This window comes from Ranitomeya imitator, chromosome 1 (assembly GCF_032444005.1).
Source record: "Ranitomeya imitator isolate aRanImi1 chromosome 1, aRanImi1.pri, whole genome shotgun sequence".
Taxonomy (NCBI): Eukaryota; Metazoa; Chordata; class Amphibia; order Anura; family Dendrobatidae; genus Ranitomeya; species Ranitomeya imitator.
The window spans coordinates 1124248112-1124261602 of NC_091282.1; the positions used below are offsets into that span (position 1 = coordinate 1124248112).

At 46.9% G+C, this 13491-nt stretch overlaps 1 protein-coding gene across 2 annotated transcripts in view; it reads right to left on the bottom strand.

Annotated features, from left to right (window-relative positions):
- EXOC1 (exocyst complex component 1) overlaps window positions 1–13491 on the bottom strand; it is a 99972-nt gene that overhangs the window by 69552 nt on the left and 16929 nt on the right. For both annotated transcript variants that reach the window (XM_069744452.1, XM_069744451.1), the window contains exons 7-8: window positions 13237–13369; window positions 11962–12071 (exon numbers count right to left, since the gene is read on the bottom strand). In XM_069744452.1, the coding sequence (XP_069600553.1) occupies window positions 11962–12071; window positions 13237–13369 (243 nt within the window). The remainder of the gene's footprint in view (window positions 1–11961; window positions 12072–13236; window positions 13370–13491) is intronic.

Genomic DNA, 13491 nt, shown 5'->3' on the forward strand with positions numbered 1-13491 from the left:
ACACTCCATGTGCTTATCTATTGATGGTGTGGGGAGATCGGTGCCCTTTAAAAGGACCCGTCGCCCCTAAGAATCAGACCAGGCATGGCATCCCACGTCGTAGGGGGTATACGTGGAGGGGACACCCCACGTGTTTGCATATTGGCTGAAAAAGGATACTGCGCTTGCAGAGGCTTCTGTCCAGTGGATCGCTTATCCGGACGCTCCCTGTCTGGGTGAATGACAAATGCTCTGCGAGGGAGTTTAGTCTCCTTATGAGGGACACTGCGTGATCTAGAGTAGAACCGTAGCCCTCATCAATCAACAAAGATTGGTTGATTCTATAAATAGGCGAATCCATCCTTTTCTGAAGCTCTGGTGAGTCCAGATCCAAGGCAGTATCCGATCCATATCAGAGTCTTGTTCTCAGGAAATCATTGATGAGGGAGATCAGGAAACAAAGCTTCCATTTTCTAGACGCCTGTATGTTTCTAGAATACTTGCGGCCCCTGCTAGCCGACGGCTCCCATGTAGGAGAGGAACCATATATATCAGTCCTGCGAGCACTCCGAGCCACAGAGTGTTCCCGGAGGGCTTCAATCTCTTGATCAGAGAAGCCATGGGATGTGGCAGTGATGAAGCCCACTCAGGGGAACTATGGTACTCTGGTATAAGCTGGGATCGGCGGCAGGGGGTTCCTGACTTAATTTAGGGTGACCAGCTTCGGACTGGTCATGTGCTTTTAAGACAAGGGAATGCTAGTCAAATGCCTTTAAAAGACCAGGAAATGCTGGTCATGCGCCTTTTAGACCAGGGAATCTTGATCATGTGCCTTTAAGACCAGGGAATACTGGTCATGTGCCATTAAGACCAGGGAATATTAGTCATGTGCCTCCATTAAGACCGGGGAATTTTAGTCATGTGCCTCCATTAAGACCAGGGAATAATACGGGTAATTCATGTAAGTACAGGAGGGAAGAGAGCAGTACTTCCTTACTCGGCTGCAGAGTCATTGTGCCCCTTTAATGCAAAAAACCATCGCCCCTGCCGGCCGGGTGGACCAAGATGGCCACCGGTAGATGCAGAGGTGATAAAGTCTCACAGAGAGCGAGAGGAGCCATTTCGGGGGCAGAGCTAGGTGACTTCCATGAATAGGCCCAAGCCGGGGCCTAAATTTCTGCAGCCGGTGGGAACAATACCAGGGGTAGAATAGAGGGGCAGAGGGCCAAGAAAAGCGAACGCTCCCGTACCAGACAGAAAACTCCAGAAAAGATGGGCGGAGATGCCTTAGCATGCCATAGTGCGGGCACGACTTCCAAGATGTGGCCTACACATCGGCCGAAGCCAGGGGCTAAATTTTTGCAGCCGGCCGGAGCGTTACCTTAGGGAGGTGGGCTACAGGGAAGCTGCCGCTGCCTGTTAATATCAAACTGCAGGGGCCCATCGCTGACTAAATCCACTCACAATTGGTGCCGCCGCGGATGACTGTGCTGTTCTGCTGCAGGTCAGGTATTGCAGCGTGGACGGTGCAGGGATAAAGCGATAACTCTCAATCCATCATCCCTTTGTTAGGGAGGTGGAGAGGAACCGTCCGCCTCCTTGTGCCATCCGCTTTAACAGTGGTGGGACAGTGGGGGGCTGCTCGGATGCCGAAGAGAAGGAGCCTCTGTATATCCACGGAGTTCAAGCCACCGGGTGGACAGGGCCATTTGTCCAGCATTAGACCTGGCTCCAGGAGAGGCTACATAGAGACGACACTCCATGTGCTCGCCCGCTGCTGGTGTGGGGAGATCGGGACCCGAAGGAACTGTCGCCCCTGAAGTGAGTTCAGGCATGGCTTCCCACGTCGCAGCAGAGGACGGGGAGGCGACACTTCGCGTTCTCGCCTGTTGATGGTTCGGGGGAGATCGGAACCTTGAAAGGATCAGTCGCCCCCTTCACTCCGTTAATTAAAAAATAAAAATTTACAGAAAAGTAAAAAATAAAATAAAAACGATGGGGTCTGAACCAGACCCATGTGCCTCCTACAGACACTAAACTTAGGGTTCACTGCTCCAAGTGCTCCCATCACCACTGGAATCACTCTTGCCTTCACCTTCCACATCTTCTCCAGTTCTCCTTTGAGGCCCTGGTATTTCTCCAGCTTCTCATATTCCTTATTTCTGATGTTGCTGTCACTTGGCACTGCCACATCTATTATCATGGCTGTCTTCTGATCCTTGTCTACTATCACAATGTTTGGTTGGTTGGCCAACACATGCTTATCAGTCTGGATCTTGTAGTCACATAGAATTTTTAGCCTTTTCATTCTCCACCACTTTTTCTGGGGTATCCCACTTGGACTTAGAGGGACTTAGCCCATTTGCTGTGCAGATGTTCCTGTATACAATTCCCGCTTCTTGGTTGTGGCGTTCGGTATACGCTGTTCCTGCTTGCATTTTGCATCCTGCTACTATGTGTTGGACGGTTTCTGACGTTTCTTTGCACAGTCTGCACCTTAGGTCTTGTCTTGTGTGGTAGATTCCTGCTTCTAATTCCGCTCCATCAGTCTTGACTACCTTGTCTCTCTTTATTACCGGCCACACGCCTCCAGTCCGAATGACATCCCGATGTCTTCACTGTAGATCTTCATATAGAGTGAGCCCCACAAAACCTGCAAATACCAAAGTACATGAAAAACAAACAAACAAACAACACTCACTTCGCTCCCATTCCCCAGGCATTCTGCTCCTGTCTCCTGTGCATCGAGTCTCAGAAGCAACGCAATGAAATGATGTCATTGCGTCAGAGTGACTGCAGACTTGTCAATTTGGACTGGACAACCCCTTTAAACGCAACAGTTTCATAGGAACATATAGTACTGTGCAAAAGATTTAGGCAGGCGTAGGGTTAAAATAATAAAAAATAAATAAAACTTCCCTTCCAATGTAAGAATGTTTTCAAAAATAGACGTGACAATAGTTTACTTTTGCAAGTTAACAAAATGCAAATGGAATGAACAAAAGAGAAAACTACAACACCAATTAAAAAAAGTCAAGATGCAGCAAATAATATAAAGAAAACAAGAGTGCAATGATTGGGAAATCTCTTACTGTATTTGTTCATAAAATACAGATCAGGAGAAAGATACACATTTTTCCATTTCATTTGAAAACACTTACAGTAACTTATTTAGAAATGGATGGCAACACATCTCAAAAAAAAGTTGAACTTGGCCAGGTCCTCTTTTTCCATCAGGTCTGTAAATGTACCATTACCTCTTAGTTTTCCAGCCTTTTGTTAATTCTGTTCCGAATTATTTGTGATTTGTTGTGGACATCAATTAAATGAACTATTTTTTCCAAATAAAATGGAAAAAGATTTAAAGAGAACCTGCCATCGGGATCAGTCATGATAATAATAATAATAATAATTTTATTTATATAGCGCCAACATATTCCGCAGCGCTTTACAAATTATAGAGGGGACTTGTACAGACAATAGACCTTACAGCATAACAGAAATACAGTTCAAAACAGATACCAGGAGGAGTGAGGGCCCTGCTCGCAAGCTTACAAACTAGCTTGATAAACTAAAGGTATGGGCATAATGGTGCTGTTCTACTGATTGAATAGGTTCCTCCAGTGTAGAAATCCGCAGCCTGGTTGTTCCTTCATCATTAGAAGTTTGTGTGCAATACGCGGTTTGTGCATCGGGGTGGGCCTGTGGGACGGGAATGTGGGTAGGGTCTTCATCTCTGCCACGTCCCCTCAGCTGCCTCTAGTGTTCGTATCTTCATACGGTTTAAAATTTTGCACAGTGCCGTCCTATCCGAGGGTGGGACTTGCACAGATAAATCTGGTTGCAGGCTTCAGCAAAATGGCGCTGGTGTCTGCGAATGCTGACAACGACCTCCTGGCTGTGTGCAGGAAAATGGCGCCGGTGACGATGCATACACAAATTGAGATCTCGGCTCGTCATTGATCCGATATCCAAATCTGCTGATGACAGGATCTTTAACTATCAACTTCTGATGTGTGTGACATTTTCTGTTGTGAATAAACTACAGCTATAAGAGATTTTGTTACTTTCATGTTTTCGTTACATTATACATAGTGTCCCAACTTTTTGGGAGTTAAAGTTGTAAATCAAGTCAATATTTGATTCCAGAACAACATCAAATACTTGTTACAACACTTGTTAGCTGATTATGGGCTTGTATAAACATAGATGTAATCAAGCGAAGAACGAGCAAAACGCTCTTTAGGTCACTGGATTTTTCATGCCAGCATTAAAAAAATTAAATTCATTGTTATGGCAGTACCTGTGCAACCAGTGGATCAGAAGAACATCTACCTCTGCAACCAGTGGATCAGAAGCACATCTACTTGAGCAACCAGTGGATCAGCAGCACATCGACCTGTGCAGCCAGTGGATCAGAAGCACAACGACCTGTGCAACCAGTGGATCAGAAGCACAACGACCTGTGCAACCAGTGGATCAGAAGCACATCGACCTGTGCAACCAGTGGATCAGAAGCACATCGACCTGTGAAACCAGTGGATCAGAAGCACATCGACCTGTGAAACCAGTGGATCAGAAGCACATCGACCTGTGAAACCAGGGGATCAGAAGCACATCGACCTGTGAAACCAGGGGATCAGAAGCACATCGACCTGTGCAACCAGTGGATCAGATGCACAACGACCTGTGCAGCCACTGGATCAGAAGCACAACGGCCTGTGCAGCCACTGGATCAGAAGCACAACGGCCTGTGCAGCCACTGGATCAGAAGCACAACGGCCTGTGCAGCCAGTGGATCAGAAGCACATCGACCTGTGCAGCCAGTGGATCAGCAGCACATCGACCTGTGCAGTCAGTGGATCAGAAGCACATCGACCTGTGCAGTAAGGATCAGAAGCACATCGACCTGTGCAACCAGTGGATCAGACACACATCGACCTGTGCAACCAGTGGATCAGAAGCACATCGACCTGTGAAACCAGGGGATCAGAAGCACATCGACCTGTGAAACCAGGGGGATCAGAAGCACATCGACCTGTGAAACCAGGGGATCAGAAGCACATCGACCTGTGCAGCCAGTGGATCAGAAGCACAACGACCTGTGCAACCAGTGGATCAGAAGCACATCGACCTGTGCAACCAGTGGATCAGAAGCACATCGACCTGTGCAACCAGTGGATCAGAAACACATCGACCTGTGCAACCAGTGGATCAGAAACACATCGACCTGTGCAACCAGTGGATCAGAAGCACATCGACCTGTGAAACCAGGAGATCAGAAGCACATCGACCTGTGCAACCAGTGGATCAGAAACACATCGACCTGTGCAACCAGTGGATCAGAAGCACAACGGCCTGTGCAGCCACTGGATCAGAAGCACAACGACCTGTGCAGCCACTGGATCAGAAGCACATCGACCTGTGCAGCCACTGGATCAGAAGCACAACGGCCTGTGCAGCCAGTGGATCAGAAGCACAACGGCCTGTGCAGCCAGTGGATCAGAAGCACATCGACCTGTGCAGCCACTGGATCAGAAGCACAACGGCCTGTGCAGCCAGTGGATCAGCAGCACATCGACCTGTGCAGCCAGTGGATCAGAAGCACATCGACCTGTGCAACCAGTGGATCAGAAGCACAACGACCTGTGCAGCCACTGGATCAGAAGCACATCGACCTGTGCAGCCACTGGATCAGAAGCACAACGACCTGTGCAATCAGTGGATCAGATGCACAACGACCTGTGCAGCCAGTGGATCAGAAGCACAACGACCTGTGCAACCAGTGGATCAGAAACACATCGACCTGTGCAACCAGTGGATCAGAAGCACATCGACCTGTGAAACCAGTGGATCAGATGCACAACGACCTGTGCAGCCAGTGGATCAGAAGCACAACGACCTGTGCAGCCAGTGGATCAGAAGCACAACGACCTGTGCAACCAGTGGATCAGAAGCACATCGACCTGTGCAACCAGTGGATCAGAAGCACATCGACCTGTGAAACCAGTGGATCAGAAGCACATCGACCTGTGAAACCAGGGGATCAGAAGCACATCGACCTGTGAAACCAGGGGATCAGAAGCACATCGACCTGTGCAACCAGTGGATCAGATGCACAACGACCTGTGCAGCCACTGGATCAGAAGCACAACGGCCTGTGCAGCCAGTGGATCAGAAGCACAACGGCCTGTGCAGCCAGTGGATCAGAAGCACATCGACCTGTGCAGCCAGTGGATCAGCAGCACATCGACCTGCGCAGTCAGTGGATCAGAAGCACATCGACCTGTGCAGTAAGGATCAGAAGCACATCGACCTGTGCAACCAGTGGATCAGACACACATCGACCTGTGCAACCAGTGGATCAGAAACACATCGACCTGTGCAACCAGTGGATCAGAAGCACATCGACCTGTGAAACCAGGGGATCAGAAGCACATCGACCTGTGCAACCAGTGGATCAGAAACACATCGACCTGTGCAACCAGTGGATCAGAAGCACAACGGCCTGTGCAGCCACTGGATCAGAAGCACAACGACCTGTGCAGCCACTGGATCAGAAGCACATCGACCTGTGCAGCCACTGGATCAGAAGCACAACGGCCTGTGCAGCCAGTGGATCAGAAGCACATCGACCTGTGCAGCCACTGGATCAGAAGCACAACGGCCTGTGCAGCCAGTGGATCAGCAGCACATCGACCTGTGCAGCCAGTGGATCAGAAGCACATCGACCTGTGCAACCAGTGGATCAGAAGCACAACGACCTGTGCAGCCACTGGATCAGAAGCACATCGACCTGTGCAGCCACTGGATCAGAAGCACAACGACCTGTGCAATCAGTGGATCAGAAGCACATCGACCTGTGCAACCAGTGGATCAGAAGCACATCGACCTGTGCAACCAGTGGATCAGATGCACAACGACCTGTGCAGCCAGTGGATCAGAAGCACAACGACCTGTGCAACCAGTGGATCAGAAACACATCGACCTGTGCAACCAGTGGATCAGAAGCACATCGACCTGTGAAACCAGTGGATCAGATGCACAACGACCTGTGCAGCCACTGGATCAGAAGCACAACGGCCTGTGCAGCCACTGGATCAGAAGCACAACGGCCTGTGCAGCCAGTGGATCAGCAGCACATCGACCTGTGCAGCCACTGGATCAGAAGCACAACGGCCTGTGCAGCCAGTGGATCAGCAGCACATCGACCTGTGCAGCCAGTGGATCAGCAGCACATCGACCTGTGCAGCCAGTGGATCAGCAGCACATCGACCTGTGCAGCCAGGGGATCAGCAGCACATCGACCTGTGCAGCCAGTGGGTCAGAAGCACAACGACCTGTGCAATCAGTGGATCAGATGCACAACAACCTGTGCAACCAGTGGATCAGATGCACAACGACCTGTGCAACCAGTGGATCAGATGCACAACGACCTGTGCAACCAGTGGATCAGAAGCACAACGACCTGTGCAACCAGTGGATCAGAAGCACAACGACCTGTGCAACCAGTGGATCAGATGCACAACAACCTGTGCAACAAGTGGATCAGATGCACAACGACCTGTGCAACCAGTGGATCAGATGCACAACGACCTGTGCAACCAGTGGATCAGAAGCACAACGACCTGTGCAACCAGTGGATCAGAAGCACAACGACCTGTGCAACCAGTGGATCAGATGCACAACAACCTGTGCAACCAGTGGATCAGATGCACAACGACCTGTGCAACCAGTGGATCAGATGCACAACGACCTGTGCAACCAGTGGATCAGAAGCACAACGACCTGTGCAACCAGTGGATCAGAAGCACAACGACCTGTGCAACCAGTGGATGTGCTGCTGGTAGAATTCTCTGTGCACAGAACAACAGAATCCTGCTTGGACAGTCTATAAGGGTATGTTCACACTAGGCTTTTTTTTCCCCAGCAAAACCTTATCTATATTCTGGAAAGAAGCTGCAGGAAACAAAGCATGTTTTCCTAGGTTCTTACGTTTTTTGCTGCAGATTTGGCATGCTACATTTCTTTCTTGTGCATGCTGATAAAGTTTAGTGTCAAAGTCATTCTTTAGAATCAGGTTTTGGCACAAAAAAATGCAGCAAAACCTAATATCTGTGTTGGTATTGGTTGGTGAAAAAGGCTGGAAAAACACTGAAAGAAGTGACATGCTCCATTGTGAATAAAAACATGCAAATCACAAACTCGTGATGACAAAAAAAAAAAAAAAGCTGTGTGCATGAGAATTCCGAAATCTCAGACTTTGCTGGTACGGTAAAACAAAGCTGAAAATATGCATTAAAAAAAAAATACACTGCGAAAATGCCTAGTGTGAACTTGACCTAAGGGCTACTAAATGGCAGCGGTCAGTTTGTCTATATGGGTCGTCACACATGGTACATATATACTGACAGTAGGTCCTTGGCACACTGGTCGTTGATTATAGTTAGTTTGTTACTTTTTTTTTTTTTTTTTTTTTTTTTTACAGGAGATCTCAGCATTTTCTGAAAGTACACAAAACCATTAAAGGCAATATATTTTGGTATTTGTTCATTAAACACAAAGCGATTCCAAGAAGACGAGTCAGAAGGTCACCGGTTTGTTTTCTATTATTCACCGCAAATATAAAAACGATGACAGCACAACGAACAGAGAAAAACGTTAATTTCCTATTTACTCTCTTATCTAATGCTCTTTGATAGGAAACAGTCAGGAATCTAATAATAGGAAGGTTTTTCCAACCGATGTAAAAAAAAAAAAAAAAGGGAGCTTAAAGGGCTAGAAGCCCATATAACCATAATACATATGGGGGCCTCTCACCCCAGATTGTTCCCTGCTTTCTTTGACCAAAGTTGTTCCAAAAAGCCCCATACATACTCGATCAAAGCAGGCAGAACCCGCCAAGCAGCAGCGGGTGACCATCTAATATGTATGGGGTCTCCTGACTAAGAGACTATGAGCGGTCAAGGGTACAGAGATGGGTTTTTTTAAGTTCTATTTAGACCTAAAAAACATTTTTTGCTTTTGGGTTTGATTAAAACTTTTGCAAAGTTTTGCTTTTACAGGATCATCGTTTCCCTGCACATTCAACATTGATGTGATCTGAAGTCATAAATTCAGCTGAGAGGAGAAAAAGCTATGAAGTCTGGAAGACTAGAAGTCATGTTCTGGTCCCCGCAGCTGCAGGGATTGCCTAACAAACAGGAAATCCCTGCATATGTTGCGGTTGTAACAGTCATAAGACATGCAGCCGCGGGGACCAGAACATATTTTTTGGGTATATGCCAAAGTCAGTCACTGTGTTAGCACCCAAGTATGCTCTGATAACCCCTCATCTAAGCATGTTTGCTCTTCACTATGCAGTGGTCATGCTCTGTGACCTGTGCAGTGGTCACTGCGCAAGGAGGTGGAGGAGGTGAGCTATGTGGGTCGTCTGCTATTATCTCCTATGACTGATGAGAAGTGATCATGTAACATAATTCAGTAAGATCCCTTCGGTGAACAGCTCAACTCTGATTTTGCAAGAGATATGGCGCTTTGTGACCCCTAAAGAGATTTATTTTAAAATTCTTCAGCGCAGAACTTTAGGCCTTAAAACAATATGGTGTTATATCAGAAATTTCACTTTACATTACTACACAGATATAAAATAATGTATAATAGTATTATACCCAAAGTCATATAGCAAGGTGTTTAACTGGTCGATATTGACTTCTAGGATTGCTACTTCTAACAGGTGGTGCTAGAGTCCCTGCTCTCCCTATGACGAGGATATATCCAAGTTATCCCACACCAGTATACAGCTCATTAATGAAAGACAAGGCCGTAAAATATTAAATATCATGTTTGCCTGGTTGCTATGTAGGTAGCACTCATAGTGTCTTATCATCCGGGAGTTGGGGGACCCCAAGTCTCCTATACTGATTCCACACAAATTAGCTGCCATGCTTCAGAAAACTGCAAACAGATCTTATTGTTAGTAGCAAGAAGGCAATCAGGCGATCATCAATCTCTGGTCGTCATGAAGAGCACAGTGCTCACAGCCGCACTCTGCGTACTCACTGCCAGAGCCAGGTAGTAGGACCTGCTATACAAGTGAGGGAACATCTGAGTAAACTGGTGGAAAACAAAATGCAGAGAAAACCAGCTGAGATACAGAAAAGGGGAAATAGAATGAACAATAATAAAGGAAAGGTAAACCTGCAATCCATTACTATTAGCGTCATCCATCAGGTCATGATCCGGCCTGCTGACAAGTTCATTTTCATAATGGTTTTTATTAATGAGTATGCAAGCAACACCCAGTGACGCCCAGCAGGAAACTGGCAGTCTGACCAGAAGCACCCCAGAGTGCAATGTGGAGGCCTGCACAGGAAATGTTTCGTAAAAGGAGATGGCCACGTTCTGCCAAACTTTCAGAAATGATGTACACTGGTATTTTATAACAGAAGGAAAGCTTGGAGGGCTTACATTAGCCTGCAAGATGAAGCCTCTTCAGGAGGCATGAAAAATTAGTGCATCAATAGCTTCCCTCTCCTGCTGCGGGTGCTAAAAGCACTCAGTAACGTAACAGTGTGGGTGCTAAAAGCCCTCAGTCCTCTCCTGCTGCGGGTGCTAAAAGCACTCAGTAACGTAACAGTGTGGGTGCTAAAAGCCCTCAGTCCTCTCCTGCTGTGGGTGCTAAAAGCGCTGTCTTCTCCTGCTGCGGGTGCTAAAAGCCCTCAGTCCTCTCCTGCTGCGGGTGCTAAAAGTGCTCAGTCCTCTCCTGCTGCGGGTGCTAAAAGTGCGCAGTCCTCTCCTGCTGCGGGTGCTAAAAGTGCCCAGTCCTCTCCTGCTGCGGGTGCTAAAAGTGCCCAGTCCTCTCCTGCTGCGGGTGCTAAAAGTGCCCAGTCCTCTCCTGCTGCGGGTGCTAAAAGTGCCCAGTCCTCTCCTGCTGCGGGTGCTAAAAGTGCCCAGTCCTCTCCTGCTGCGGGTGCTAAAAGTGCGCAGTCCGCTCCTGCTGCGGGTGCTAAAAGTGCCCAGTCCTCTCCTGCTGCGGGTGCTAAAAGTGCCCAGTCCTCTCCTGCTGCGGGTGCTAAAAGTGCCCAGTCCTCTCCTGCTGCGGGTGCTAAAAGTGCCCAGTCCTCTCCTGCTGCGGGTGCTAAAAGTGTCCAGTCCTCTCCTGCTGCGGGTGCTAAAAGCGCTCAGGGTGCTGATCCAGGGAACTAGTCTGATTGCCGTATGTGGAATCGGGAAGGAATTTTTTTCCCCAATGTGGAGCTTACTCTTTGCCATATGGGTTTTTTGCCTTCCTCTGGATCAACATGTAGGGCATGTTAGGTTAGGCTATGGGTTGAACTAAATGGACTTAAAGTCTTCCCTCAACCTTAATAACTATGTAAAACTATGTAATGTACTGATGCAGGTGCTAAAAGCGCTCCGTCCTCCACTGGATAGGTGCTGAAAGCATGGTGATACAAGGGGTCTCTAGCTTTCCAAGGTGGCAGGACAGACTCCTCTACTGTATGTGGAAGTAGCAGAAAGATCTTCTCTACATACGCTTCACAATTCCAGGACTTGTGCAGCAGAAGACTCGGCCATTGGGATTTATATCATGCGCACTGGGAGGGGGCTTCACTGCAACTAAATGTAGGCCCTGGAGAGCTTTAGCGTTCCTTCTACCATTCCAGGTCACGACATGGCTCTTCTGAGATTTGGGCAGAGACTGGTTAGTCCTTTGAAAGGCTTTACAGCCAGTAATGTGTGAGATTACCCCATGTTATGCTCTTAAAATTACAATTTTTAAAGGTTTGAAAACTTTTTTTTTTTTTTACAGTGGATTATTGGCTAACTAAGAACAGACTGTAAAATCAAGTGTTTTGGTTTCTTAGCGAATAAGAGAACCATTCTTTTCAGAGACAGAAAAGTTTTATTATTAATAAGAAATTAAGGAGGAGGCTTTAAATGTGAAATAAGTGTTGGATGAACACATTGTTCAAGTACCTGCTGGACGAAGACATTGTTCAAGTGGCTGGCTAGTCTGCGAGCAAACTGCTCCCGGAGGTCTCTGAACATCTGCTGCTGCTGGACCACCGCCTGGAGCATGGAGTGTCCTGTGTGATCGAAAGCAGGGGATAAGTCAAAGCATTTCATCATAACCACAATCATTTATCCTATAATGGATGTAGCAGGAAAATAGTCAGAATAAGAAATATTGAGACCCGCTCTGCACATTCTGCTGCAGTCAATCCCTGCTATGGCCAGTGATCGGCAGCACCACTGACATACGCATATGGCCACAACGACTGGTGGACTACCTGGGGAAATGGTAAGCTAAGGATTATTGATGAGCGAATGTGCTCGGATAAGACGTTATCAGTGCCAGTGGCTTTATGTCTATTTGTTACACACACAATCCCTGCATGTGTTGTGGCTGTCGAATATCTGTGAGAAATGCAGGTGCGGGAATCAAACATTTTTCGCGCACGCCGAAGGCACTCGGTTAGCACTCAAGCATGCTCAGATAACATAACACCTTAACCTCAGCACGTTCACTCTTCACTAATAAGGATTCATAACGGTTTTATTTTACAACTTTCAAATGAAATTTGTGCTAACGTTTTAGTTAATTTCTCTTCATACTAATGTCTGAAAAGAGTGCAGGGCTTAATGTTACTTTCTCTTTTTTTTTTTAAATGCTACTTTTTAAAATGTCTCAAAAAAAGCTGCATTTTCAGTCTAAGTGAAAAAAACAGAGCACACAAGGACAACACTCAGGGCATTGTTAGTCGTTGGGTAGATAGTCCGTGGAGATAAGCAATTTTGTTTTCACAGACCAAATCTGTGCGTTATTAAAAATATATAAAATTAAAACAAATTGCAGCACGCCTTAGTTTCTTCCATGTGTCAGATGAGACTCACCCATGCTAGTCTATGGGTGCACAAAAACAACAAAAAAATCAAATAACTCCATAGAGACACCATACGGCATCCTATTTTTACGGATACATTGCAATTATATAACACAGGAGGCTGTATTTGGTCTAACTACTCGCATAAAAATGGATTGCACACGGATCGCCAATGAAATGAAAAAAATGGTCTATGTTTTCTGGATGAAACGCTGACGATTTTTTCTATGCTCGTCTGAAATTGAACGTCAGTGACATGTGTTGTGACAAATCTGTCAGACACAGAACATCATTGAATAGACTAGCCCGTAGCTAGCTACTGGCTAATAAGACGCCACCTTTGATACACGTGGGCCACAGCGTTTACCTGGTTGGAGCGTGACATTCATACACTGGAGAAGCGCCTCTGCCGCATTGGTGCAAGCCTCTATTCCCCGGGATGACGACAGATCAGCCTCCTGGAGGGCTTTAATGTGACCCTTCGACAAGTCCATATGGTTCTGAAACATGGAGCAGACATTTATACATCCTCCTACTTACAGGCATAGTTTTCATCCCAAACACATAGAAAACAAGTAAAATACAACTAAAACTAAAAGATACTGAACTGAAATTAAAAAAA